Source organism: Elgaria multicarinata, chromosome 23 (genome assembly GCF_023053635.1).
Source record: "Elgaria multicarinata webbii isolate HBS135686 ecotype San Diego chromosome 23, rElgMul1.1.pri, whole genome shotgun sequence".
In the NCBI taxonomy this organism is placed as follows: Eukaryota; Metazoa; Chordata; class Lepidosauria; order Squamata; family Anguidae; genus Elgaria; species Elgaria multicarinata.
The window spans coordinates 4,671,453-4,697,135 of record NC_086193.1 but is presented as its reverse complement, the minus strand read 5'-3'; the positions used below and the strand labels follow the sequence as shown (position 1 = coordinate 4,697,135).

Below are 25,683 nucleotides of genomic sequence, written 5' to 3'. Positions count from 1 at the left end.
GGGAGTGGCGCCAGGTAAGGCTGGGAGAGGAGGGGGGGGTTTACCAGGTAAGGGACCAAGGGGGAGGGGGGCCTTACCTGCTTCTGTCCGCAGTCCGTCGGCTTCTTCAATTGAGCCCGTGGTTCAGCCTAGACTTCCTGGTTGAGCCGCGAGCTCAATTGAAGAAGCCGATGGACCGCGGATGGAGGCAGGTAAGGGAGAGGAGGGGGGTTTACTGGGCCCGATAAACCCCACTTACCTTTCCGGCAGAGCTTCGGATCGAGGCGAAGGATCCGCCTTCACCTCGATCCTCTTCGCCACGCTCCGCCGGCCCCCCAATCCTCTTCGCCTCCACCTTAAGGGGAGGTGAAGCACCCCGCTCCGCTTCTAATTCGCCGGTCCGATTAGAAGCGGAGCACATCCCTAGTAATAAGATTTTTAAATAATGACTAAATATTTAAACTGTCTGGAAATAATGAAGCCATGTATGTATATGTGTGTGGGGGGGGGTTGTTTCAGTTTTCTGTGTAAGATTCCCAGCATAATTAGTTCTTTCATTCCTTATTAAAATTATTGATCTAAAGTATATTTTACTGATAGACTTTTATGCCATTTTCCAACATGTGAGTAGAGTCACCATAGTGCATTCCTGAAAGTATCGGCTATTGGGAGAGAGCTTCGGCTATTGGGCGGTATAAAAATGTAATAAATAAATAAATAAATAAATAAATAAATAAAGTAAATGTGAATTCAATGTCTTTCTAATCCAGTGGTTCTTAACCTTTTTGGTGTCACACCTCCCTTGTGAAAAATCTTATGACCCATGTGTTAACAGCCCAAAATGTAGGCTTAGGCAGGACGAGTGCATTTTTTTATTTCTGTCTCTGGATTAAAAAATGCATATTCAATTAAATGAACACAAACACAAGCAATGAACAGTTTTGTGGAAATAAAACCTGTATTTAAAGAAAGTATTTCTAATAGCTAGACATAAAAGAAGGATAATTTCAAAGTAACTTCAATGTGATCGCTGTTGCTGTTTGTGCTCAGCGAGAGTAGTTATTCAAGGGACAATGTTAGACAATGCTAGGCGCATCTCATCTCTGGCATCCAACCGATTTCTAGCTTTGGTTTTTATGCTGACAAGAGTTGAAAAGCATTTAAGAGTTAACAGCATTTAACAACGCTAAGTTTGTTTTCTAACGGACCCCAGAACTGTTGTTTTTAAATGGATACTGATGTTTTTATACTGTTGTTTTTTACGTCTCTGATGGTTTTTAAATTTTGTATACTTTGTAAAGTTTACTGTTTTAACTTTTGCGAACCGCCCAGTGAGCTTCGGCTGTGGGGCGGTATATAAATGTAATAAATAAATAAATAAAAATCCAGATTCATACAGAGAGGTGGTTGGAAATGGAATTAATGATGAAATAGCTTTCTTTGCCAGAACAGGATATGCAGCCATTTGAGAGCACCAAAATTCATCAAGATTTTGATTGAAGAAATCAAATCCAGGGGGATTCCACACGTCGTACTGAGGGCGCTTCCATGCGGCCCCAGTGCGACCCCAAAGTGATCGTGTAACTTGCCTGGCGAAGAGACGAGGAAGAGGCGTCCTTGCCCCCGCCACCCACCTACCTCCTCGCCGGCCGGCTTGTACACCTTTACAATCTTGCATTCCACAGAAATCTAGCAGGTTTACAATTTTTTGCTTTTGATTGAGCAAATAACTTCCATCATCAGTTTTTGTTATTTCTACACCCAAGTAATGTGGAATTTAGGCAATTTTTCCAGAATCTGGCACTTTGATTCAGACCATTCACAGCTTTCTTCAGTAACCAAACCTTATCTGGCTGTTTCTGAAAACCAGGTGGTTCTTCTTCAATCTCTGCATTTAGATATGCAGTATCAAAGTCAAAATGATGAACATGCATTTGACTTTTTGCGACAACACTTTTTTGGAACATGCACATAAGCGCATGATCCCCAGGTACGCAGATGGGACAGATCAGGTTGCTTACCAAATAACATATAGAAAGGAGTATTGTCTATAATGCTAGACCAAGTTATGTTAGACAAATAGATGAGAGAAATGTTTCTGGGGATCATGCGCTTATGTGCATGTTCCAAAAAACCAAAGGAGAAAAGGTGAACCCAAAGCCCTCAAGCTGAGGTTTGTAGGTTACCAGGGAATGACAAACAAGTCTTGGAATTTTTCCTTGGGGCACGGAAAAGTTATTGTGTCAAGGTCTGCTGACTTTGAAGAACACAACTGGGAAAAGGTGCATGCGAATCCTGAAATGTTGCTATGTTTGTCAGATAGTCCACAAAATGTAATTGTCAGGCAAAATGAAGGGAAGGGGAGGAAAGAAAATTTTCTTTCAACAGCGAGACACACACACCACAACCATCAATGACCAGCAGGCAAAACATTCCACATTCATATATATCTATATAAATAAAAATGTAAATGTTCGTTCGAAACAGACGTTATATTTCCGAAAGTTCTTCACCGATTGCTTTGAAATTTTGACACAACGTTGCATTCGAATATGCGAGTGTTGTTATATAACTATGTTCTATATGGGGTCAAAAGTTTGTCTTAAAATCGAAGAAATAGGCCTCCTAAAAACCAGTCCTGCTGATCATTGTGACATCGCCAACCAGTAGGCCAATCCACTGCCTCTGCCTTCTCTCCTATTTGCTCTTATAGGTCATTGTGACATCGCCAACCAGTAGGCCAATCCACTGCCTCTGTCTCCTCTCCTATTTGCATGTTCTCTCACAATTGGCTGAGTGAATATAGATGTCACACCTGTGACAGTTACACGTTCTGAAGAAAGGTAACTGCCAGGAGTTTCCAATAACCTCCTCACCGTAAAAACATCCTTTTTAAAAAACCAAACAGCAGGCCAATCCACTGCCTCTGCCTCCTCTCCTATTTGCATGTTCTCTCACAATTGGCTGAGTGAATATAGATGTCACACCTGTGACAGTTACACGTTCTGAAGAAAGGTAACTGCCAGGAGTTTCCACTAACCTCCTCACCGTAAAAACATCCTTTTTAAAAAACCAAACAGTAGGCCAATCCACCGCCTCTGCCTCCTCTCCTATTTGCATGTTCTCTCACAAAACTTTGCAATGGCACGCGGCTTGCAGTAAAAAAATTACTGAGCAACGTCATAGAAGGAACAATCTTGACAGGACCTTTCAAAGGTGAAGATGTCCTCATTCCTCGCATTCCTATGATTCCAACAGATATGCCATTTCAATTTAAGAGATTGCAGTTCCCAATTCAATTGGCGTTTGCAATCACCGTCAACAAAGCTCAGGGCCAATCTTTAGAATTGTGCGGTTTAGATCTAGACACAGATTGCTTCTCACATGGACAATTATATGTTGCGTGTTCCAGAGTCGGCAAACCAGACAATCTCTATATCTACACAGACAATGGAACAACTAAAAATATTGTATATCCACAAGCATTGTGAAATTAAACATATTAGAAACATCCGCTTTGTCTTTTCTTTCTTTTCAATTTAACCAGACTGAGCCACAGCAATGCGTGGCAGCGTACAGCTAGTATATATATATATACACACACACATTTCATACACATTCCTTATTTTCGACCTCCACAGTTCCAGCACTGATGAGCAACATCTGCGTGAAGCTCTGTGCCAAGTCCAGTTTTCTTTCCAGAGCTTGTCTTTCTGGAGATAAATTTTCCACCCTGATAGAATTGTGCCACAATTCTATACCCACTTCCCAGGCAGTTTGCCAGATGAAACTCAATAAGACCTATTTCTGAATAAACTTTTCTGGATTTATCTATTTTATTTATTTCAGTTCTATACCACCCAATAGCCAAAACTCTCTGGGCAGTTCACAAAAAATATGGATTGCATTGGCTCCCCCACCCTGTAATATTCATTAAAAGGATCCCAATTTTGAAGAAAATGATTATGCTCTTGCCTCTTCTTTCAACCTAATTATCCAGGTTTCTCATGATAGCATGTCCATATATTTTATGTTGTCACCATACAAATAAGGAGGTAGCTGACATTTTTCATAATTGACATAATACCTTCTTGCTGTTAGTACCACTCCTTCTAATTGTTACCTCTTGTGTTGAGGTGCCGATGGAAACTGTGCCAAATTGTGGCTACTGAGAAACACAAGGGAGTTATCAGTATTCATTGGGCAACACTGATGTTTGCAGAAGTCACCACCAATAATAACAAACAAAAGAAACCTATCCCCGTTGGGTCTATGATAAAATTCCTCTCCAAGCTAAGAGAGATTAGCAGAGCATACAGCGGTTTCTGATAGATTTCAGAGAAACGGAATACAGCCAGGAACATAAACAACAGCAACAGATAGTTCTTCAGCAACGCTTTTACTGAGGCATAGACTTAGAGATCTTATTTACAATATCATACAGATATACTCACAGAACGTCACTTGTCACACAGGAGAGAGAGCAGATATCATAGAATCATAGAATAGCAGAGTTGGAAGGGGCCTACAAGGCCATCGAGTCCAACCCCCTGCTCAAGGCAGGAATCCACCCTAAAGCATCCCTGACAGATGGTTGTCCAGCTGCCTCTTGAATGCCTCTAGTGTGGGAGAGCCCACAACCTCCCTAGGTAGCTGATTCCATTGTCGCACTGCTCTAACAGTCAGGAAGTTTTTCCTGATGTCCAGCCGGAATCTGGCTTCCTTTAACTTGAGCCCGTTATTCCGTGTCCTGCACTCTGGGAGGATCGAGAAGAGATCCTGGCCCTCCTCTGTGTGACAACCTTTTAAGTATTTGAAGACTGCTATCATGTCTCCCCTCAATCTTCTCTTCTCCAGGCTAAACATGCCCAGTTCTTTCAGTCTCTCTTCATAGGGCTTTGTTTCTAGACCTCTGATCATCCTGGTTGCCCTCTTCTGAACACGCTCCAGCTTGTCTGCGTCCTTCTTGAATTGTGGAGCCCAGAACTGGACGCAATACTCTAGATGAGGCCTAACCAGGGCCGAATAGAGAGGAACCAATACCTCACGTGATTTGGAAGCTATACTTCTATTAATGCAGCCCAAAATGCAGCTTCTACTGCAGCTTCTACACAAGACTTATATACACAGCACTATCTGTCTCTAACAATTTACAACATGATTGACAATCAATCACTCCTGTCAGGCCGTTAACCAATTAAACAATTATCACTTTGACCTTTAGAGTGACTGATGCAACACCAGGCAATTCTTGCCTCTAGCTGGGCTGAACAGAAAATACGGATATTTAAAAATAAAAACCCGGACACCCCCCTCCAAAGCAAACAAATGAACAATCAATCCAGTGGGAATGGAGAATGCTCAATACCCACAAAATTATTATTATTATTATTATTTATTTATTTATTTATTTATATAGCACCATCAATGTACATGTTTTAGTTGGAAGAGAAAAACAGAAAATTGTTGGTTTATGAGGAAACTGTCATGCTCTCCCTGCAATAGCATTGAGCTTGATACGATTTATAATATCCAAGAATAAAGCAGGAATCCCTAAACTTTAGCAGTGAAGGATACATTGCATCACACTATTTCAGGTGCCAGGGGATATGTATCTAAACTTATCTATGTATGTATCTATCGAAACAGACATAGATCACTAATTCCTACACTGGAAAGATTTAAAAATAACTCTAAATTTGAAACATATTTATGGGGAATATACTTCTATACAGGCCACAGCTAGACCTAAGGTTTATCCTGGGATCATCCAGGGTTCGCCCCTGCCTGAGCACTGGATCCCCTGTGTGTCACCTAGATGAACAGGTTTGACCCCGGTACGATCCAGGGATAAACCTTAGGTCTAGCTATGGCCACAGACAAAGAGACAAGAATGCACTTGACTGGGAAAAAGGAATGCCACAATAATGGGCAAAAGCCCAGTTTGGGAAGGATATTAACATCTGATAATATTTGCCTTGTTAAATAGCTATACTTGAAAGCAAACTAAAGAAGCAGGCCATGGTGCAAAGTGTTAGAATCTTCCTTCTTTTTTCCTTATGAGAAGATCTCTGGTGTTGAGACTGGGCCGGAGAACAATAATGTAGCATTTGGGGAGAAAGATGCAACCCAGGAGACCAGCCCCAGAAGCCAAGATGGAGAAGACCTCCACGGCCACCATGGACTTCCCCTTGGTGCTCAGGTAAGCGGGCACAAAAGAGATCCAAACACTGCAAAACACCAGCATGCTGAAGGTGATGAACTTGGCTTCGTTAAAGCTGTCAGGCAGTTTCCTTGCTAGGAAAGCCACAGTAAAGCTAACGAGGGACAGGAAACCCATGTAGCCCAGGACAGTGAAAAACATGGTGATAGAGCCTTCATTACATTCCACTAGGATCTCTCCAGCCAGGGAATGGAAATCCAGATTTGGGAATGGAGGAGCGATCACCAGCCAGACAGTACAAAAAACACCTTGGATGAATGGACAAGCCAGGACAATGGAGTATTCCAGCTGTCTCCCCAAAAGTTTCCTTGCCATGTTTCCTGGTTTGGTGCCCATGAAGGCCAGAACCACCATGATGGTTTTTGCCAAAATGGAAGAAACTGCAACAGTGAAAGTGATGCTGAAAGCAGTTTGTCGTAGAAGACAAGTGAGTTTCGTTGGTCTACCAATGAACAGAAAGGAGCAGAGGAATACGAGGAGGAGGGAGAAGAGGAGGATGTAGGTGAGGTCTCGGTTGTTGGCTTTGACAATTGGGGTGTCATAGTGTCTTACGAAGATTGCCAACACGAGAGATGTGATCAGAGACAGGAACAGTGCTAGAGACACTAAAATGAACCCCAGTGCCTCTTGATAGGAAAGGAAATGAATCGTCTTGGAGATGCATTGGTCTTGGTTCTTATTTGGATGATGATCTTCTGGACATGGGACACAACGATTTGCATCTGGAATGAGCAACAGCTACTGAAGGATCTCATAAATGATATAGATTTTCTTTCTGTGGTCCAGTTCAGCCCACAAAAAGACAATTTGAGATCCATTCTTTAGCTTATTTTGCAACTAGAGATGACACCATTGCTTGACCGGGTCTGGGATTCTAGCTGACTCCCCTGTGCCTGACCTCCAGCCCTTATCGGATCCATCCGTGAATGCACTCATTCCTTCAATGAGTCACCATTTGCCATAACAGTGGTGACTTGTGTGTTTCTTATGCAAGTGGTGGCTATAAAGCAGCATTTTTAGCCACATTACAGGCGTAAAAGGTCCCGGTTAGGGCTGTGGGCTCATGGGAGGGTCCAAGGGGGGAGCAAGCAGGGGGTCATCTCTCAAGAGCCCAGAGAACCCAGATGGAAGTGAGTCCGTCCACCCCTATGTACAACTAATGGGATAACTTCCGTTTGATTGCTCTCCATTAAAGCTTTGACAATTCATTTAATAAGACCTTTGTCAGAAATGGCACAAAATTATTGTACCAGATTTATGTTTGGTATTATGCATGGAGGGAAAACACACAAACTCTGCAACTAGAAATGAAACCCAGGTGTGTTTAAAAATCTGTAACCTGCAGCTGTTTCGGAATAAGCAAATAAATAAAGAGATTATTATAATATTCTTGAGATTATAGATTGTCCTCTGAGGAGATGTTTAGTGCAGAGGATGGACAAACAGTTACAGGAAGCACTCTAGAAATATAGGCAACCCATTTGTCAATGCGTAGTATCGATCCAATTTTTTCCTGCGGCATATGGTGGACTTTTGTATGATTTTTCACCCTCCCAATACTCTGACATGTACAGATTATGTAACAATCCCATCTGTGTGCATTTCAGAGATGTCAGGTGCCGTCATCTGCTCATCAATGGAATACGATTCTTTTTGAGTTTCCAAATTTGTGCAAATTTGCACTCACAAAAATGCGCAAATCCTCCCCCAAATGTACAATTTCATGCTTTAGTTTATGGGGGAATTGTGCATTTTCAGCTGGCCTTTTAAAATGCATATTTTTCTATCACTAAATGTGCACAAAATTTGGGAAAATTAGAAAAGTTGCCCAACTGGGAAAAAGCCAGTTTGCTGCAGAATCCATGGTTCAGAGTCATAAGAATCCAGTCTTATTTGATTCTACTGCCAATTTCTCATACATCCCTAAATACATCCTGCTCTTTTAAATGGCTCTCAACATTAGAGGTACCTGTCCAGTTAGAAATGGTCCCTTCCGGACAGAGGTCACATGTGTAGCAGCAAACCGGCTTCCCCTCCAGGACTTTTTTCTGATGCCCCAGAGAGCACCTCCTTACACACCTCGCAAAAGGCTTCTTCTAAAAAAGAAAAGGCAAACAGGTAAGAATAACCAGAGACAGAAATCACAGGAATAAGAGTTACTCAACAGAGTTTCCCTTTACATGATGGATGGGTTCACCAATGTAGGAGGGCTGAAGGTATTCCACATGTCTGCAGGTACCCTGGAACCATTATCAAAGTGGATTATGGGAGACAGAAATTGGAACATGGAACTCAGGATGTCAGATATAATCCCCTGCTGCTTTTATAACTCCAGGGACCCACCCCATCCACTCCACAACACCACCGCCCCATTCAGAGGGAAGCATGACATGCCATCACTCTCTCTGCACGGAGAACGGAACATGGCCAAGCAATTCCATCCAAGTTGGGTGCCTCTTCCCTCCATGCTCATTCCTGAATTGGTGTATAAAGGCTGATCTAAAAGATAGTCCAAGGCAGGGGCAAAAAGAAGTTTGTAGACTCCCTTCTACTGAATCCAATGCTTGGTCCACCTAGGGATGAATCAAACATGCATTCCCTCTTCTCACATCAGTCCGTTGGTTTCTGTTCACCACTCTGCTGCTAAGATCATCTTCTTGGCTCGCCGCTCTGACCATGTTACTCCACTTTTGAAATCTCTTCATTGGCTTCCAATTCACTTCAGAATCCAATATAACCTTCTCCTGTTGACCTACAAAGCTTTTCACTGTCTAGCTCCTTCCTATCTTTCCTCTCTCATCTCACACTATTCCCCCGCTCGTGCTCTTCGCTCCTCTGATGCCATGTTTCTCACCTGCCCAAGGGTCTCTACTTCCCTTGCTCGGCTTCATCCATTTTCTTCTGCTGCCCCTTACGCCTGGAACGCTCTTCCAGAACATTTGAGAACTACAAGTTCAATCGCAGCTTTTAAAGCTCAGCTAATAACTTTTCTTTTTCCTAAAGCTTTTAAAACTTGATTTTGTTCTGACTTTTATACTGCCTGTTTGGTGCATTCTCTTCCCCTCCTTACTGTTTTATGATGATTTTATTAGAATGTAAGCCTATGCGGCAGGGTCTTGCTATTTACTGTTTTACTCTGTACAGCACCATGTACATTGATGGTGCTATATAAATAAATAATAATAATAATGCATTACACGCAAAAGCAAAGCTCTCAGTCTGATATGGACATGAGATGGAATGAGCTTCGGGGTGGAATTTGGAGGATTTCGACAGGCTCTGATTTTGCTGATTTGCACATCCCTTGGTCCACCTAGCTCAGTACCGTCTGCAGCGAGTGGCAGCAACTCTCCAGGGTTTCATACAGGGGACATTTCCCATCCCTACCTGCAGAGCTGCCATGGACTGAATCTAGGACATTTGCATCCAAAGATGGTTTTTTACCACTGAACAATGAGCCCTCCCTTGACTCAATGGGACTTTGGTCTCATCTCATCTAGAAAAACAACATCGGTCCTTAAGTGATAGAAATGGATCGTTCTTTAGTTCCCTCATGAACCCAAAACATTCACTTAAACCTCACCTTTGTAGCCCACAAAATCATATTAGAGTGAATGGTGAAGTCTTGGCCTGGGGGAGCCCCAGAATGCACTCCTCCAACTTTCAAAGGCTGAAAAGATCCATTTGGGAAGGAGATCCAGTTCAGGATATCATATCTCTTGCCATTTTCAGAGAAAGAGACCTCCTCCCCAGCACTGTTGTTAAATCGGATTTTCCTCAAAGAAGCAAGAATCTGAAACGGAAGAGAGACATAGAAAATGAGATATTTGTGGGTGCATTTTGGTGTCCCCTAACATGCTGTGACTGTCATTGTTCGGAGTCCCTCTTCTTTGTCAGTACTCCATGGCTGAACCCCCACGTGGGTGCTGAGGGAAAGAGTTTAGCTCGAGTGGCATAAAGCAACAAGAGGTTGAGTTGCAGAGTTAAGTGTTTTGTTTTAGAATAAGTTTGGGTACAAGGGGCAAGGGACCTTGCCAGAGTTACAGCTGGGGGTGGCTAGTAGGAAGTGAGTGCGAATCCAATTTGGTTAGATTGGGGGAGGGGGAGGTATTAAGTCCATACTGCCCTGAGTGTGTTATTCCTCTGTCCGTGTTCTTCCCCCAAACATCTTATGTGTTTACCTTAATGTGTGGACCCTTATGGGAGTGCATTTGTGTGAAGAATAAAAGTATTTTGGTCCGTATTTCTGGAGTGTGGCATGATTTCCTTGAGAACCTAGACTCTAATGGGTTAACAAGCGGCAGTGAAGGTGTGTGTGTCTGGGCTGGTTAAGTCAGACCCCCCTTCTCTGGCCGGGGAATCGCTGAGTCAAACAGAGCGATTCCACTACACAGACAATCTAGAGGGGGTTTAGAGAAGGGCAACGAGGATGATGAGGGGTCTGGAAACAAAGCCCTATCAGGAGTAACAGAAAAAATTGGGCATATTTAGACTTGAAAAAAGAAGACTGAAGGGAGACATGATAGCACTCTTCAAATACCTGAAAGGTTGTCACACCAAGGAGGGACAGGATCTCTTCTCGATCCTCCCAGAGTGCAGGACATGGAATCATGGTCTCAAGTTAAAGGAAGCCAGATTCCGGCTGGACATCAGGAAAAACTTCCTGACTGTTAGAGCAGTACGACAATGGAATCAGTTACCTAGGGAGGCCACACTAGAGGCCTTCAAGAGGCAGCTGGACAACCATCTGTCGGGGATGCTTTAGGGTGGATTCTTGCATTGAGTAGGGGGTTGGACTCGATGGCCTTGTAGGCCCCTTCCAACTCTACTATTCTATGATTCTATGAAATACTTGAAAGGTTGTCCCACAGAGGAGGGCCAGGATCTCTTCTCGATCCTCCCAGGGTGCAGGACACGGAATAACGGGCTCAAGTTACAGGAAGCCAGATTCTGTGTGGACATCAGAAAAACTTCCTGACTGTTAAGAGCAGTGTGACAATGGAATCAATTACCTAGAACTTGATGCAATACCCAAGATGAGGCCAACCAGTGCTGAATAGAGGGGAACCAGTACCTCATGCTATACTTCTATTAATGCATCTCAAAATAGCATTTGCTTTTTTTTTGCAGCCACACAATGTGTCTAGAATGTACTAATAGCCCTTCTCCCTGGATCAGCCATTACTTCTAGGTTAGAACCACTGATAAGCCACCAAGCCACATCTCATAAAATCAGCAAATCTGGAGGAGGACATTACCTGCCAAGGCTGAACATTCCAAAGACTCTTGCCTTTGTCCATCAGTCCACGTTTGGATCCAGATGAGGACACGGCATGTAGTGCATGTGCCAGAGAATAAGCAGCATTGTACACGCTGTAGCTGCGATCGGACATGCTCATTTCGAACACAGAATCTGGCACGTCCTCTAGCTTCTCCTTCCCAGTACACTTTCCTCTTGGAGAAGCTAGGCCAGATATCCGGAGCTTACAGCGAAATACCCATTCCCACCAGAATGGGAGAAAGACGTCTCCTTGTGGCCGGAATGGATTTAAGGTTTTGAGGACATGCTTGAATTCTGGCACATCCCTTCTGTGGACTCTGAAGTGCAAAGCCCCATGGAGGGTTTTGACAAATGGCATGCCTTTGGGGTATCCCACTGCAGCCATTTCCCAATGGGATGTCATAACCCAAACCCTCCTAAATGGGGTCCTGTTTTTTTGTTTATAGCTATCCAACAACATGGTTAATTGTCCTATAAGAGTGAAGTCCCCAAAAACAATCATCACTTGAGACTCCAACCAAGAAAGAGGAATGAAGCCAAATTTTATTCGAAGCCAATGTAGTGGGTTCATCATCTCGAACATTTTGGTGCAGGCCACACAGATGTCTTTCTGCTTGAGCATTGGTGTCAGAGTCTGGATGAAATTTTCACCATGCTCATCACTGGGAGCTACCAGACTAATCCAGTTCCATTGGAAATGCAGGAGCAGCTGAACTAATCCCACATACTGAGGAATCTCATTGGGATCGATCCGGTAGAAGGAAGGAAACACCCTTTTCTCTCCTTGAACAGGGTCAAATAAGCCATAACCGAGCTGAAGGAAGGAATTTATTTTTGGTCTGTTTCAGCAGAATTTGGTGGCATTTTAAAGAATAACAGTTTTTGTTTTAAATGTCATAAGCTTCCCTGGACTACAGCAGCTGACTTCATATACATAAAGTGCTACCAAGGAGGAATATAAAATGAATATAAATATACTCCCTTGGACTATTACAGCCAACTTCAGATGCATGAAGTATTACCCTGAAGGATGACATCTTTTTAAAAAAAATGGGTATCTAAATATAAAGTGAGGCTCTAAGGGCCTTGCTAGACCAGGCCGGCTGAGCCGGCCAGGAGGCGGGGCTACGGCACGCTAACTTTAACACGCGCCGCCCAGCCTCCTAGACGGCCGACGCGCAGGGACGACGGAAGCCCTGCAGCGTCGGCCATTTTTTTTTTAAAGGGGCCACGTGGGGCCCGAAGCCGCCGGAGAAGGTAAGGATTTTTTTTACTTAAGCCCCCCCATCCACCCTCCCTTGCTGTCCCCGTCGTCGCCCTCCACGATCCCCTCGCCGTCTCCCGTGTGTCGCCCTCCGCCCCCCTCACCGTCTCCCGTGTGTCGTCCTCCGCCCCCCTCGCCATCTCCCGTGTGTCGCCCTCCACCATCCCCTTGCCGTCCCCCGTGTGTCGCCCTCCGCCATCCCCCTCTCCTGCCGGTCCGGCCTTCCCTCCCCCATCTCCCCCCCCAGGATCAACCCCCCCTGGCGCGATGGGCACAGCGCTCATATGAGCACTGTGCCAAGTCCGTGGGTTTTCGTGGCTACTCGCGAGTAAGCAAGTAGCCGCAAAAAGCCACGGACCTTTCTAGACGTTCCGCAGCCCCGGCTGAAAAAGGCGTGCCATAAGCGACTTCGCTTATGGCGCGTTAGAGGAGGCCTCAGTGCAGCCTGGGCCCAGATCCCCCTGTGCGTCATCTGGACGCACAGCAGGGAAACCAGGTCTCAAAGCGCGCTAAGGCCTCGTCTAGCAACGCCCTAAGTCTTTAAGGCCCTCCATTAGTTTGGATATCAACATAATAACTTTCGTTCCAAAAACGTTCTGTTTAAGTGGCTGAAACAAAGGCTATTAAAAATGGAAATAGGAACGTAAGAACATTAGAAGAGCCTTCCTGGATCAGACAGAAGTCCATGTAGTCCAGCGTTCTGTTCACACAGTGGCCAACCCGCTGCCTGCAAAACTCACAGCGAGGACATGAATGCCATCACATCCTCCCAGTGTTCATCACCAACTCATGTGCATTCCTCTGAACCTGCCAGAGGTAGCATATGGCCATTAGGACTAGTACTGCCAATAGCTCAATACATGAAGACTGACAAATTTCATGGGGGGGGGTACCCTAACTATAGGAGGGGGGGGTACCCTAACTATAGCAAAATCAGGAGGCCCTCCACTCCTGCCATACAAAATGAAGGGTGCACATCCACAGCATGGACAGATCTGTTTTCAAAGATTGCCTTGTCCACCTTAGTGGACCTCAGCTCTGGTGGTCCCCGACACCTACAGTATCTCCAGTTGAATCCCCTTACCTGTGGGATCTTGTAGATGCCTGTTAAGGAGGCAATCTCCTTTGAGGTTCTGGAGTTGAGACCCCCAACAACAGAGAGCAGTTGATCTTGCCTGTCACATTTATAATTGGGTAACATTTGCCCCCGAGTGGAAAGCAGAGAGAGACTATTCTCATGAATCACTCTGACAAGGTTCATGTGTTCAAAGATGCGGAAGCCGAGCGTTGTGTTGGGAAGGAGAGATGGATCCTTGTTGATCTCAGTGATGGCAAATGTCAAGGCCAGGATGTGCTGGTAATTCTTGACTACTGTTCTGAAAGTGAGATTGGGATGTGGGTGAGGATCCTAATGGAACTGGTGAGAAGCAGAGTGTTAAAAAGTCCATCTTGTTCAACCCCTTTTTTTACAGACACAAAACCTTCTAGACCAAAGCCATTTACTCCAAGGATTCATAGACTGTTTTATTGACACACAGAGTCACAAGAGTCTTGCTAGATTCATTTCATAGGAACATCTGAAGAGCTCGACTAGATCAGAGATCTAATTCAGCACATTTATGATTTATTTATTATCTTAATTTTTTTAAGTGTTCCATCTTTCAGGATGCACAGGATTACAGGTTAACCAACATGCAACAATACAAATAAGACAGTTTTGTTTTTTGTTTTTTAACAAAGAAAAGTTTGCCAGGATCCTTCCACTAACAGGCTTATTAATTATAAGCAGCCTCCTCCATCAGTTTGTCATTGAAAAATCTAGTAGAAAGAACACAGATGAACAACGGCTGGGTGAGACCCGGGGGGGTGGGGTTCCATCCAGCCCAGCACACAGAGTTTTGCTAGATGCATTTCACAGTCATAGGTACACGTGAAGAGCCCCGCTGGAGAATAGCCCTAATTCAGCACACTTATAATGTTGCTATTTGTTATGACTTTTCATTATTGCTGTTCCACTTTTCAGGTTATGGAAATGGTTCCATATTTGCTACCTGCACTTCAGTTAACAATATCCTGTAATTGGGGCGAAACAGTGCAAGCCCTAATGTTGGATGACCTTGGAAGAACGATTGATTAAAATGTAGGATATAGTGTTTGTGGTAAAAATTACAGACTGACAGGTATTACCCAGAGGACCTTCTCTTCTGCTGCTCCCAGACTGTGGAATGGCCTGAGGGAGGAGATTCATCAACTTAACAGTGTTTTAGCATTTAAGAAATGCTACCATTGTACCTAGTTCGGAAACTTCTACTAGTTCAAAATATGGCAGCTGGCACATCTAGGGGTGAGCATATTACCCCAACATTAAAATCACTCCACTGGCTGCCAATTAGTTTCTGGGCAAAGTACAAAGTGTTGGTCATCACCTTTAAAGCCCTAAATGGTTTGGGTCCAGGTTACCTGCGGGATCGCCTTCTCCCATATAGTCCGCCCCGCACACTCAGGTCCTCTGGGGTGAACTTACTTCAATCAGCTAAAACTAGGTTGACATCAGTTTCCCAGAGGACCTTTTCTTCTGTTGCCCCCAGATCGTGGAATGGCCTGCAGGAGGAGATTCGTAAAATTAACTCTCTGTGTGATTTTAAGGCAGCTTTAAAGACTAGCCTTTTCCGGCAGGCCTATCCAGATCAATGTAAAATCAAGAATTTTAAAGATGTATTGACTCCTGTTCTAATGTTGTTCCCCGGCCACAATCCAAAGGGAGAGGCGGGTAAGAAATGAATTATTATTATTATTATTATTATTATTATTATTATTATTATTATTATTATTATTATTATTATTGGGTGGCTCTATTCGCTTTAGCAGCATTGAAGCTAAGAAGTGATTTTGTGGCAGGCCTAGACCTTGATCCCAGTTAAGGCTGATAATATCATAAAGGGTATACTCTACTGATTTAAGACGAAGGCAACTATCTGAGGCCTTGTTTAGTTTTAATGTTTTAACTTGTTTTAACCATTTAATTGTACCAATTAGACTAATGTTTTAATGGTTCATATGACATTGTAATGGCCATTGGCTACAAACAATAAAGGAACTGAACATGCTTTAACTCAGGGAATTAGTCCTTCCTGCACTCACCCTGTTTAGACTTCTTGAAGTTCCAAGTAAATTTTTGAAGTGTGGAAGAATATTCATATTTAGGTTTATCATTAAATAGTCCCCAATTCATGGCATGTTGGGATTTCCTTTGAAATGGCCATGAATAAGGAAAGCCCATTTAGCTGTCTGCAGCTTTAAAAATCCCTGAGATATTTGGATTTCTGAAAATGGGGTGGGGGATTTTCAAATATTTTCAAAAATCCCCCCAAAATCACTGGCGCCTTGGATTTGCTTCCAACTGGGCATGAAGGTGGATACATGGATAAGCTCTCATGGTGGCGATTTAGAGGTTTCTAACATTAACAGAGAAAATGTTATAGGCATTTGGATTTCAATGCAAGTCTAAGGGGGGGTGGATGGAGCTCCGATTCGGATCTGGAGCTCCGCAGCGAAGCGGAGCGGACCATAGGCGGATTGACGTGGGGCAGAGTGGACCTGATCTGGAATTTGCGGATCAGGATCCAGAGCGGATCGGGTGTGTGTGTGTGTGTCTGTGCACAGCACTACTAATAACTGCCTGTAGACCTGTCCTTCAGGAACTTGTCAGCATCCATTACTACATACTCAAAATATCTCCATAGTGAAACAAGAATGTCAATGGATATGTAGACACATGAGATGTAGTGGGCATTGTTTACTTGGACTTTCAAAAAGCATTTGATTAAGTTCCTCACCAAACTCTTGAGCAGTTAGTGGAATAAGAGGAGAGGTCCCATTATGGATCAGTAACTGGTTAAAGAACAGAAAGCAGAGAGTAGAAATAAATGGTCCATTCTCCTGATGGAGGGAAGTAAATAGTGGGGTCTCACAAGGCTCTATTTTAGGATCAGTTTTTTCAACTCGTTCATAAATGATCTGGCGTTAGGAGTGAGTAGTGAAGTGACCAAGTTGGAAGTTTACACCAAATTATTTAAGGTAGTTTAAATAAAAAGGGATTGTGAAGAGCTCCAAAGGGAACTCTCCAAGCTGGGAAAGTGGACATCCAAATGGCAGATGTAGTTCAATGTAAGCAAGTGTAAGGTGATGCATGCTGGAGCAAAACAACAACAACCAAGTGAAACCTGGTGGGATCTGAACTGGAAGTGACCGACCCAGAAAGAGATCTTGGTTTTGCGGTGGACAGCTCAATGAAAACGTCATCCCAGCATGTGTCCGCTATGAAGAAGGCAAACTCCATGATACGCATTATTAGAAAAGGGATTGAGAATAAAACTGCAAGGATAATATTTCCTTCATACAAACCTATGGTGTGACCACACATGGGGCGTTCCTAGACGAGGCCTTAGCGCGCCTTGAGAGCCGGTTTCCCTGCTGTGCTTCCACATGACGCACAGGGGAATCCGGCTCCAGACCGCACTGAAGCCTCCTCTAACGCGCCATAAGCGAAGTCACTTATGGCGCGCCTTTTCCCCAGCCCCGGCCTGAGGCAGGGGCTGGGGAACGTCTAGCTACTTCCGTGGCTTTTTGCGGCTACTCGCTTACTCGTGAGTAGCCGCAAAAAGCCGCGGACTGGCCACAGCGCTGAGCGCTGTGCCCATCGGCCGGGGGAGATCCCGGTAGGGTGAAGGGAAGACGACACAGGACAGACACACACACACGCAGGGAGAAGGGGAGATGACACAGGACAGACACACACACACACAGGGAGAAGGGGAGACGACACAGCACAGACACACACACACACGGAGGGAGAAGGAGAGACGACACAGGAGCGGATGGGGGGGTTAACTAAAAAAAACCCTTACCTTCTCCGCAGTCTTCGGGCCGCACGTGGCCCCTTTAAACTTTAAAAAAAATGGCGGACGCTGCAGGGATCCGACGTCCCTGCGCGTTCCGCATCTGGAAGCCCGGGCGGCGCGCGCTAACATCAGCGTGCTGTCGCCCCGCTTCCCTGCCGGCTTATCCCGGCAGGTCTAGCAAAGCCCTTGGAATACTGTGTTCAGTTTTGGTCACCACATCTAAAAAAAGATATTGTAGAGCTGGGAAAAGTGTACAAAAGGGCATGTGGAGCATCTCCCCTACGAGGGAAGGTTACAACCGCTGGGATGGTTTAGCTTGGAAAAAAGGAGGCTGAGGGGAGACATGACAGAGGTGGACAAAATGATGCATGGTGTGGAGATGTGGATAGGGAGACATTGTCCTCCCTCTCTCAAAATACTAGAACCCATCGGGGTCCTCCCATGAAACTGATTGGTGGGAGATCAGGACAAATAAAAGGAAGGACTTCTTCACACAGCGCAGAGTTAAATTATGGGACTCACTACCACAAGGTGTAGTGGTGGCCACCAATCTGGATGGCTTTAAAAGGGGGTTGGAGAAATTCCTGGAGGAGAAGGCTATCAGTGGCTACTAGTTGTGATGTCTATGTGGTACCTCCAGTATTGGAGGCAGGGGGCTTGTGCACACCAGTTGCTGGAGAACATGGGTGGGATAGTACTGTTTCACTCATGTCCTGCTCATGGGTTCCTTGTGAACAGGTGGTTGGCCACTGTGTGAACAGAGTGCTGGACTTGATGGACCCTTGGTCTGATTGAGCATGGCTCTTCTGAGGTTCTTATGTTTTTACTAGGGGTGTGCACGGACCCCCCACTCCGCTTCACTTTCAGATCCGCCATTTTTGGATCGGGCCGCTCTGCCCTGCCCCCACTCCGCCTATGCCCACTCCGCTCCGCTCGGAGCTCCGGATCCGGATCGGAGCTCCGTTCCCCCCCCCCATGGGGGGGGTTACCGGGCCCTGCCGCCATCGCCGCCCATGCGGCAACGGTGGCAGAGCCCGGTAAGGGACCAAGGGAGAGGGGGACCTTACCTGCCTCCATCCGTGGTCCGTCGGCGTCTTCAATTGAGCCCGCGGTTCCACCAGGAAGTCTGGGCCGCAGGGCCCGGTAAACCCCACTTACCTTTCCGGCGGAGCTCCAGATCGAGGTGAAGGATCCGCCTTCACCTCGATCCTCTTCGCCACGCTCCGCCGGCCCCCCAATCCTCTTCGCCTCCGCCTTAAGGGCAGGCGAAGCCCCCCGCTCCGCTCCTGCTTCTACGGTCCGATTAGAAGCGGAGCACATCCCTAGTTTTTACCTCCCAGTGTTCCTGCTTTATCCAGAGCTATGTGGATTGACATTTTGCTTTGTTTTTATGCAAAGAACCAAAAGAACACTCGGAAGCTCCCAGGTTTAAACTCCCGCAGAATTTCTAGGTAGAACACGGAACAAAAGCCACTGCCACTCAGTGCAGTAGAGCAGAAAGAAGTATTTGGGAGTCAATTTTGGAAAAGCCTTGTCATATAGAAATAAAGAAGTGAGCAAGAATAGTCACATATAGAGATTTTCTTTTCTCTTCTGGTATTTTCTTCATGGAGATGGGAGCTAAGCTGTGATTGTTGCAATTATTGCATTTTTCACTATGTTTGAAGCCCCCCTGCTGTAAATTTGTTCCTTGCAATCAATATACTACTAACTGTTAATACTTTCTGTCTTTTTTTTTAATCAGAGCCCATATTTGCATATCCCTGGAAGGAACCCTCTACTCCAAGGGGAGATAGTGTGAGGTAGTGGTTAGAGTGTCGGACTGGGACTCGGGAGATCCAGGTTCTAGTCCCCACTCAGCCATTTATTTATTTATTATTTATTTATTGCATTTTTATACCGCCCAATTGCCGAAGCTCTCTGGGCGGTTCGCAAAAATTAAGTAGGAAAGAACTCAGGGGCAGCAAGTGTCATTTCACACTTAATCTTCAAATTGCATTTTTTTGGGGGGGGAGGGGGGAATACCAAGAACACAGGGGGACTCAGGATGGGGGAGCTGTTCTTTCTGAAAAGGAAACCCTGAGATTGAGAAGTGAGTGCAAGGAGCTAGGTTTTTGCATGGCGCATGGAAGCTCACTGGGTGACTTTGGGCCAGACACTGATTCTCAGCCTAACCTACCTCACAGGGTTGTTGTGAGGAGAGCATGGAGAGGAGGAGGATCATGTATGCCGCCTTTGGTTCCTTGCAGGAGGAAAGAAGGTGGGCTATAAATGTAAGAAATACAGAAATAAATAAATAAATAACCTGACATCAAAGCAGGAAAGCATCCATCCTACATTCCTCTCGTGGAAACTTACACCGGAATCGTGGAGGTTTTTGGTGGGGCTGAACTACGGAAGTCTTGTGCCTTGTCATAAAAATAACTACCCAGCAGTAAATTCCCACCGACAGTGAGGTCTCCCGGCCTGTAATAATCGCTATTCTGGATGATGAAAGGCCGGATCTCGGTGCACGTGGTCCTCAGCATCTTCTGGGCGGCCCGAGGCAGGTTCCCAAACAGGAGCAGCAACAGCCGCACAATCATCGGTGGCACAGGGGTACTCAGTCTTAGCAACGAAGGAACCAAGTGATATGACACCACGTGGAAAGGCTCGGAGCGAACGTATTTAAAACATATTTTCCCCTGGATTTCTTTGTTATTGACTTGCTAGATCAAATCCATGGGGGGTTCCTGAACAATTACTGTCGGTTTGATCCTCCCAGGGTAGCAAAATAACCACAGCCCCAAAGCACTGAGCTCCATTCACACGTCAGAGGGACAAAAACAGGCTTGCATCACTCTTTGTTTCTCCATGGGCCAGTTGGACTTGACTTGACTTGCCAGCTTCAGCCCTTTGGCCTGTGTACCTCTGAGCACTGACATCCAAGATGGATTCCAGATCTGTGCCGAAGTTCATGGGCCTGGATTGATGGAGTCAGGAAGGGAGGAGTTGGTGCCTGGCTAGAGCAGTGCAAGGGATGGGTTCAGCTGTGCCTGCCGCTGCCACCCGCCCTTGCTTGAAGTGCCGCACAACCTTCTGACTGGCCCAGCAAGCGCCCAATGAAGCCACTGGGCTGTCTGTCCTCTTCATCCCAACAGTTAAAGCTGCAGGAGCCCTGCCCTCTTTTAAATCTGGTCACTCTAGTATAGCTCCTGCAGCTTTAACTGTTGGGATGAAGAGGGAATTTCAGCAGCAGCTGAGTCTGGGTGTGGCTCAGCAACCTTTATTAGGAAAAGCCAAGCAGGCAGCATTTGCTAGCTGCTGGAAACAGCCTCTCCCCAACTTCTCCTGGTTTCTTCGCCCATCTTGAACCCAACTTGGACTCCTGCTTGACCCTGCTATTGGATTGTGTATGTATTGGGCTGCCTAACTCTGTTGGACTTTTTCTGCTTTTCCTTACTCTATGGCCCTGTTCAGAAGATACCTTAAACCACAGGTTTAAGCACTGTGGTTAAAGCCATGGTTTAACATGTCTTCTAAACAGAGCCATTATCTTGGCTTGCTTCCCTGTGTCTAGACCCTGTGCCTGTTATCTAGATCCCTGCTGCATTTGCCAGAGCTTCTGAAACTTGTCTTCTGGAACATTGGCCTGGGTTATTACTTGTCCCTTCCATCAGCCCTATAATTAAGATTGCTACCAACACAGGACTGCTAAAATCAAATGTTAAAGAGAGAGATACTGTGTGTCTCTGGCTGCAGCATGGTTTAGCGTGTTGTCTGAACCAGGCCTCTGTGTGTTCTCTCCTCACCCACACCCACACCCAAAATCTGAGCTCCAGCAGGATCAGGAGAAAATTGTAATGCCCTAGGTCCTTCCTGGCTAAAAAGGATTCAGTAGCACCTTTTCCAGAGGGCTTCCTAAAACAATTCTTATCTGCCCCTTCTTATATTAGGGTGTCTAAACCCCCCTTTTTTTCAAGCAAAAATGATGAAGTAACCAGCAAACTGTTCTTTTGGTAAACATGGGGTATATGTGTGTATATCTTGTGTCACCTTAAAAACAGAGCTGCAGCACAATCCTAAATATGTCTACTCAGAAGTAAGCCCCACTAAGATCAGTAGGATTTACACCTTTCTAGTCTTGAGTCTGACTGCAAGGTTTTCTAAACAAAGGAATGTTATTCAAGCACAAAAATATAACTGTCTCACTGCCTCCTAGGGCGTTGGCATGGGTGAGCATTCTGTCTGCAAACTGATTGGTCTGGATTTGTTTCACCTGTGATGTTGAGAAGCCAAAGGTGCATTTAAAAATAAAAGTTCAGTGGTAGCAATATTTGGCTTCACACAGGCAGCTTGCGCAGGATTCTGGGCTTCCAATTCTTTGTCTACTCTCTGGTGACTGTAAGCCGATATTACTTGCTGGTTTAGAGGCAGAACAGTGTTAATGTTAAAACTTAATTCAGGTTTCAGGTAAACACTTCCTGCAGCTGGAGGCTCTACTTTTGTAGTCCTTCCTCTATCTAAAGGCAGTTGATTAGGAAGCAAGAGCTGTTTAACAAAGGGGCGTACTAAAACAAAGGACAGTACTTGCCCATAGGGAAGCCATACTTGCCCATAGGGAAACATAGGACAGAATTCTCCATAGAGAAGCCATGCTTGCCCATAGGGATCCATGGAAAAGCACTTGCCCATAGGGAAACATAGGGCAGAATTCTCCATAGAGAAGCCATGCTTGCCCATAGGGATCCATGAAAAAGCACTTGCCCATAGGGAAACATAGGGCAGAATTCTCCATAGAGAAGCCATGCTTGCCCATAGGGAAACATAGGACAGAATTCTCCGTAGGGAAGCCATGCTTGCCCATAGAGATCCATTGAGAAGCACTTGCCCATAGGGAAACATAGGGCAGAATTTTCCATAGAGAACCCCTACTTGCCCATAGGGATCCATTGAAAAGCACTTGCCCATAGGGAAACATAGGACAGAATTCTCCATAGAGAAGCCATGCTTGCCCATAGGGATCCATGGAAAAGCACTTGCCCATAGGGAAACATAGGGCAGAATTCTCCATAGAGAAGCCATGCTTGCCCATAGGGATCCATGGAAAAGCACTTGCCCATAGGGAAACATAGGGCAGAATTCTCCATAGAGAAGCCATGCTTGCCCATAGGGAAACATAGGACAGAATTCTCCGTAGGGAAGCCATGCTTGCCCATAGAGATCCATTGAGAAGCACTTGCCCATAGGGAAACATAGGGCAGAATTTTCCATAGAGAACCCCTACTTGCCCATAGGGATCCATTGAAAAGCACTTGCCCATAGGGAAACATAGGACAGAATTCTCCATAGAGAAGCCATGCTTGCCCATAGGGATTCATGGAAAAGCACTTGCCCATAGAGAAACATAGGGCAGAATTCTCCATAGAGAAGCCATGCTTGCCCATAGGGATCCATGGAAAAGCACTTGCCCATAGAGAAACATAGGGCAGAATTCTCCATAGAGAAGCCATGCTTGCCCATAGGGATCCATTGAGAAGCACTTGCCCATAGGGAAACATAGGGCAGAATTCTCCATAGAGAAGCCATGCTTGCCCATAGGGATCCATTGAAAAGCACTTGCCCATAGGGAAACATAGGACAGAATTCTCCATAGAGAAGCCACGCTTGCCCATAGGGATTCATGGAAAAGCACTTGCCCATAGAGAAACATAGGGCAGAATTCTCCATAGAGAAGCCATGCTTGCCCATAGGGATCCATTGAGAAGCACTTGCCCATAGGGAAACATAGGGCAGAATTCTCCATAGAGAAGCCATGCTTGCCCACAGGGATCCATTGAAAAGCACTTGCCCATAGGGAAACATAGGACAGAATTTTAGCAGGTGTCATTTGTATATATGGAGAACGTGGTGAAATTTCTTCTTCATCACAACAGTTAAAGCTGCAGGAGCCCTGCCCTCTTTTAAATCTGGTCACTCTAGTATAGCTCCTGCAGCTTTAACTGTTGGGATGAAGAGGGAATTTCAGCAGCAGCTGAGTCTGGGTGTGGCTCAGCAGCCTTTATTAGGAAAAGCCAAGCAGTCAGCATTTGCTAGCTGCTGGAAACAGCCTCTCCCCAACTTCTCCTGGTTTCTTCGCCCATCTTGAACCCAACTTGGACTCCTGCTTGACCCTGCTATTGGATTGTGTATGTATTGGGCTGCCTAACTCTGTTGGACTACTTCTGCTTTACCTGACTCTATGGCCCTGTTCAGAAGATACCTTAAACCACAGGTTTAAGCACTGTGGTTAAAGCCATGGTTTAACATGTCTTCTGAACAGGGCCATTATCTTGGCTTGCTTCCCTGTGTCTTGACCCTGTGCCTGTTATCTAGATCCCTCCTGCATTTGCCAGATCTTCTGGAACATTGGCCTGGGTTATTACTTGTCCCTTCCATCAGCCCTATAACTAAGACTGCTACCAACACAGGACTGCTAAAATCAAATGTTAAAGAGAGAGATACTGTGTGTCTCTGGCTGCAGCATGGTTTATCATGTTCTCTGAACCAGGCCTCTGTGTGTTCTCTCCTCACACACACCCACACCCAAACTCTGGGCTCCAGCAGGATCAGGAGAAAATTGCAATGACCTAAGTCCTTCCTGGCTAAAAAGGATTCAGTGGCACCTTTTCCAGAGGGCTTCCTAAAATAATTCCTATCTGCCCCTTCTTATATTAGGGTGTCTAAACCCCCCTTTTTCATGCAAAATAATGCAGTAATCAGCAAACTGTTCTTTTAGTAAACATGGGGTATGTGTGTGTATATCTTGTGTCACCTTAAAAACAGAGCTGCAGCACAATCCTAAATATGTCTACTCAGAAGTAAGCCCCACTAAGATCAGTAGGATTTACACCTTTCTAGTCTTGAGTCTACTTACAAGGTTTTCTAAACAAAGGAAGGTTATTAAAAGCACAAAAATATAACTGTCTCACTGCCTCCTAGGGCGTTGGCATGGGTGAGCATTCTGTCTGCTAACTGATTGGTCTGGATTTGTTTCACCTGTGATGTTGAGAAGCCAAAGGTGCATTTAAAAACAAAAGTTCAGTGGTAGCAATATTTGGCTTCACACAGGCAGCTTGCACAGGATTCTGGGCTTCCAAATCTTTGTCTACTCTCTGGTGACTGTAAGCCGATATTACTTGCTGGTTTAGAGGCAGAACAGTGTTAATGTTTAAACTTAATTCAGGTCTCAGGTAAACACTTCCTGCAGCTGGAGGCTCTACTTTTGTAGTCCTCCCTCTATCTAAAGGCAGTTGATTAGGAAGCAAGAGCTGGTTAACAAAGGGACGTACTAAAACAAAGGACAGTACTTGCCCATAGGGAAGCCATACTTGCCCATAGGGAAACATAGGACAGAATTCTCCAGAGAGAAGCCATGCTTGCCCACAGGGATCCATGGAAAAGCACTTGCCCATAGGGAAACATAGGGCAGAATTCTCCATAGAGAAGCCATGCTTGCCCATAGGGATCCATTGAGAAGCACTTGCCCATAGGGAAACATAGGGCAGAATTCTCCATAGAGAAGCCATGCTTGCCCATAGGGATCCATGGAAAAGCACTTGCCCATAGGGAAACATAGGACAGAATTCTCTGTAGAGAAGCCATGCTTGCCCATAGAGATCCATTGAGAAGTACTTGCCCATAGGGAAACATAGGGCAGAATTCTCCATAGAGAAGCCATGCTTGCCCATAGGGATCCATTGAGAAGCACTTGCCCATAGGTAAACATAGGACAGAATTCTCCATAGAGAAGCCATGCTTGCCCATAGGGATCCATTGAAAAGCACTTGCCCATAGGGAAACATAGGGCAGAATTCTCCATAGAGAAGCCATGCTTGCCCATAGGGATCCATGGAAAAGCACTTGCCCATAGGGAAACATAGGGCAGAATTCTCCATAGAGAAGCCATGCTTGCCCATAGGGAAACATAGGACAGAATTCTCCGTAGAGAAGCCATGCTTGCCCATAGAGATCCATTGAGAAGCACTTGCCCATAGGGAAACATAGGGCAGAATTC

At 45.3% G+C, this 25,683-nt stretch overlaps 1 protein-coding gene across 1 annotated transcript in view; it reads right to left on the bottom strand.

The window, feature by feature from the left end:
• The window catches only part of LOC134413190 (vomeronasal type-2 receptor 26-like), a 34,574-nt gene extending 14,341 nt beyond the window's left edge, over nt 1-20,233 (bottom strand). Inside the window, exon 1 of the mRNA XM_063147319.1 lies at nt 20,007-20,233. Coding sequence (XP_063003389.1) covers nt 20,007-20,233 — 227 coding nt within the window. The remainder of the gene's footprint in view (nt 1-20,006) is intronic.
• Between the last annotated feature and the right edge of the window lie 5,450 nt (nt 20,234-25,683).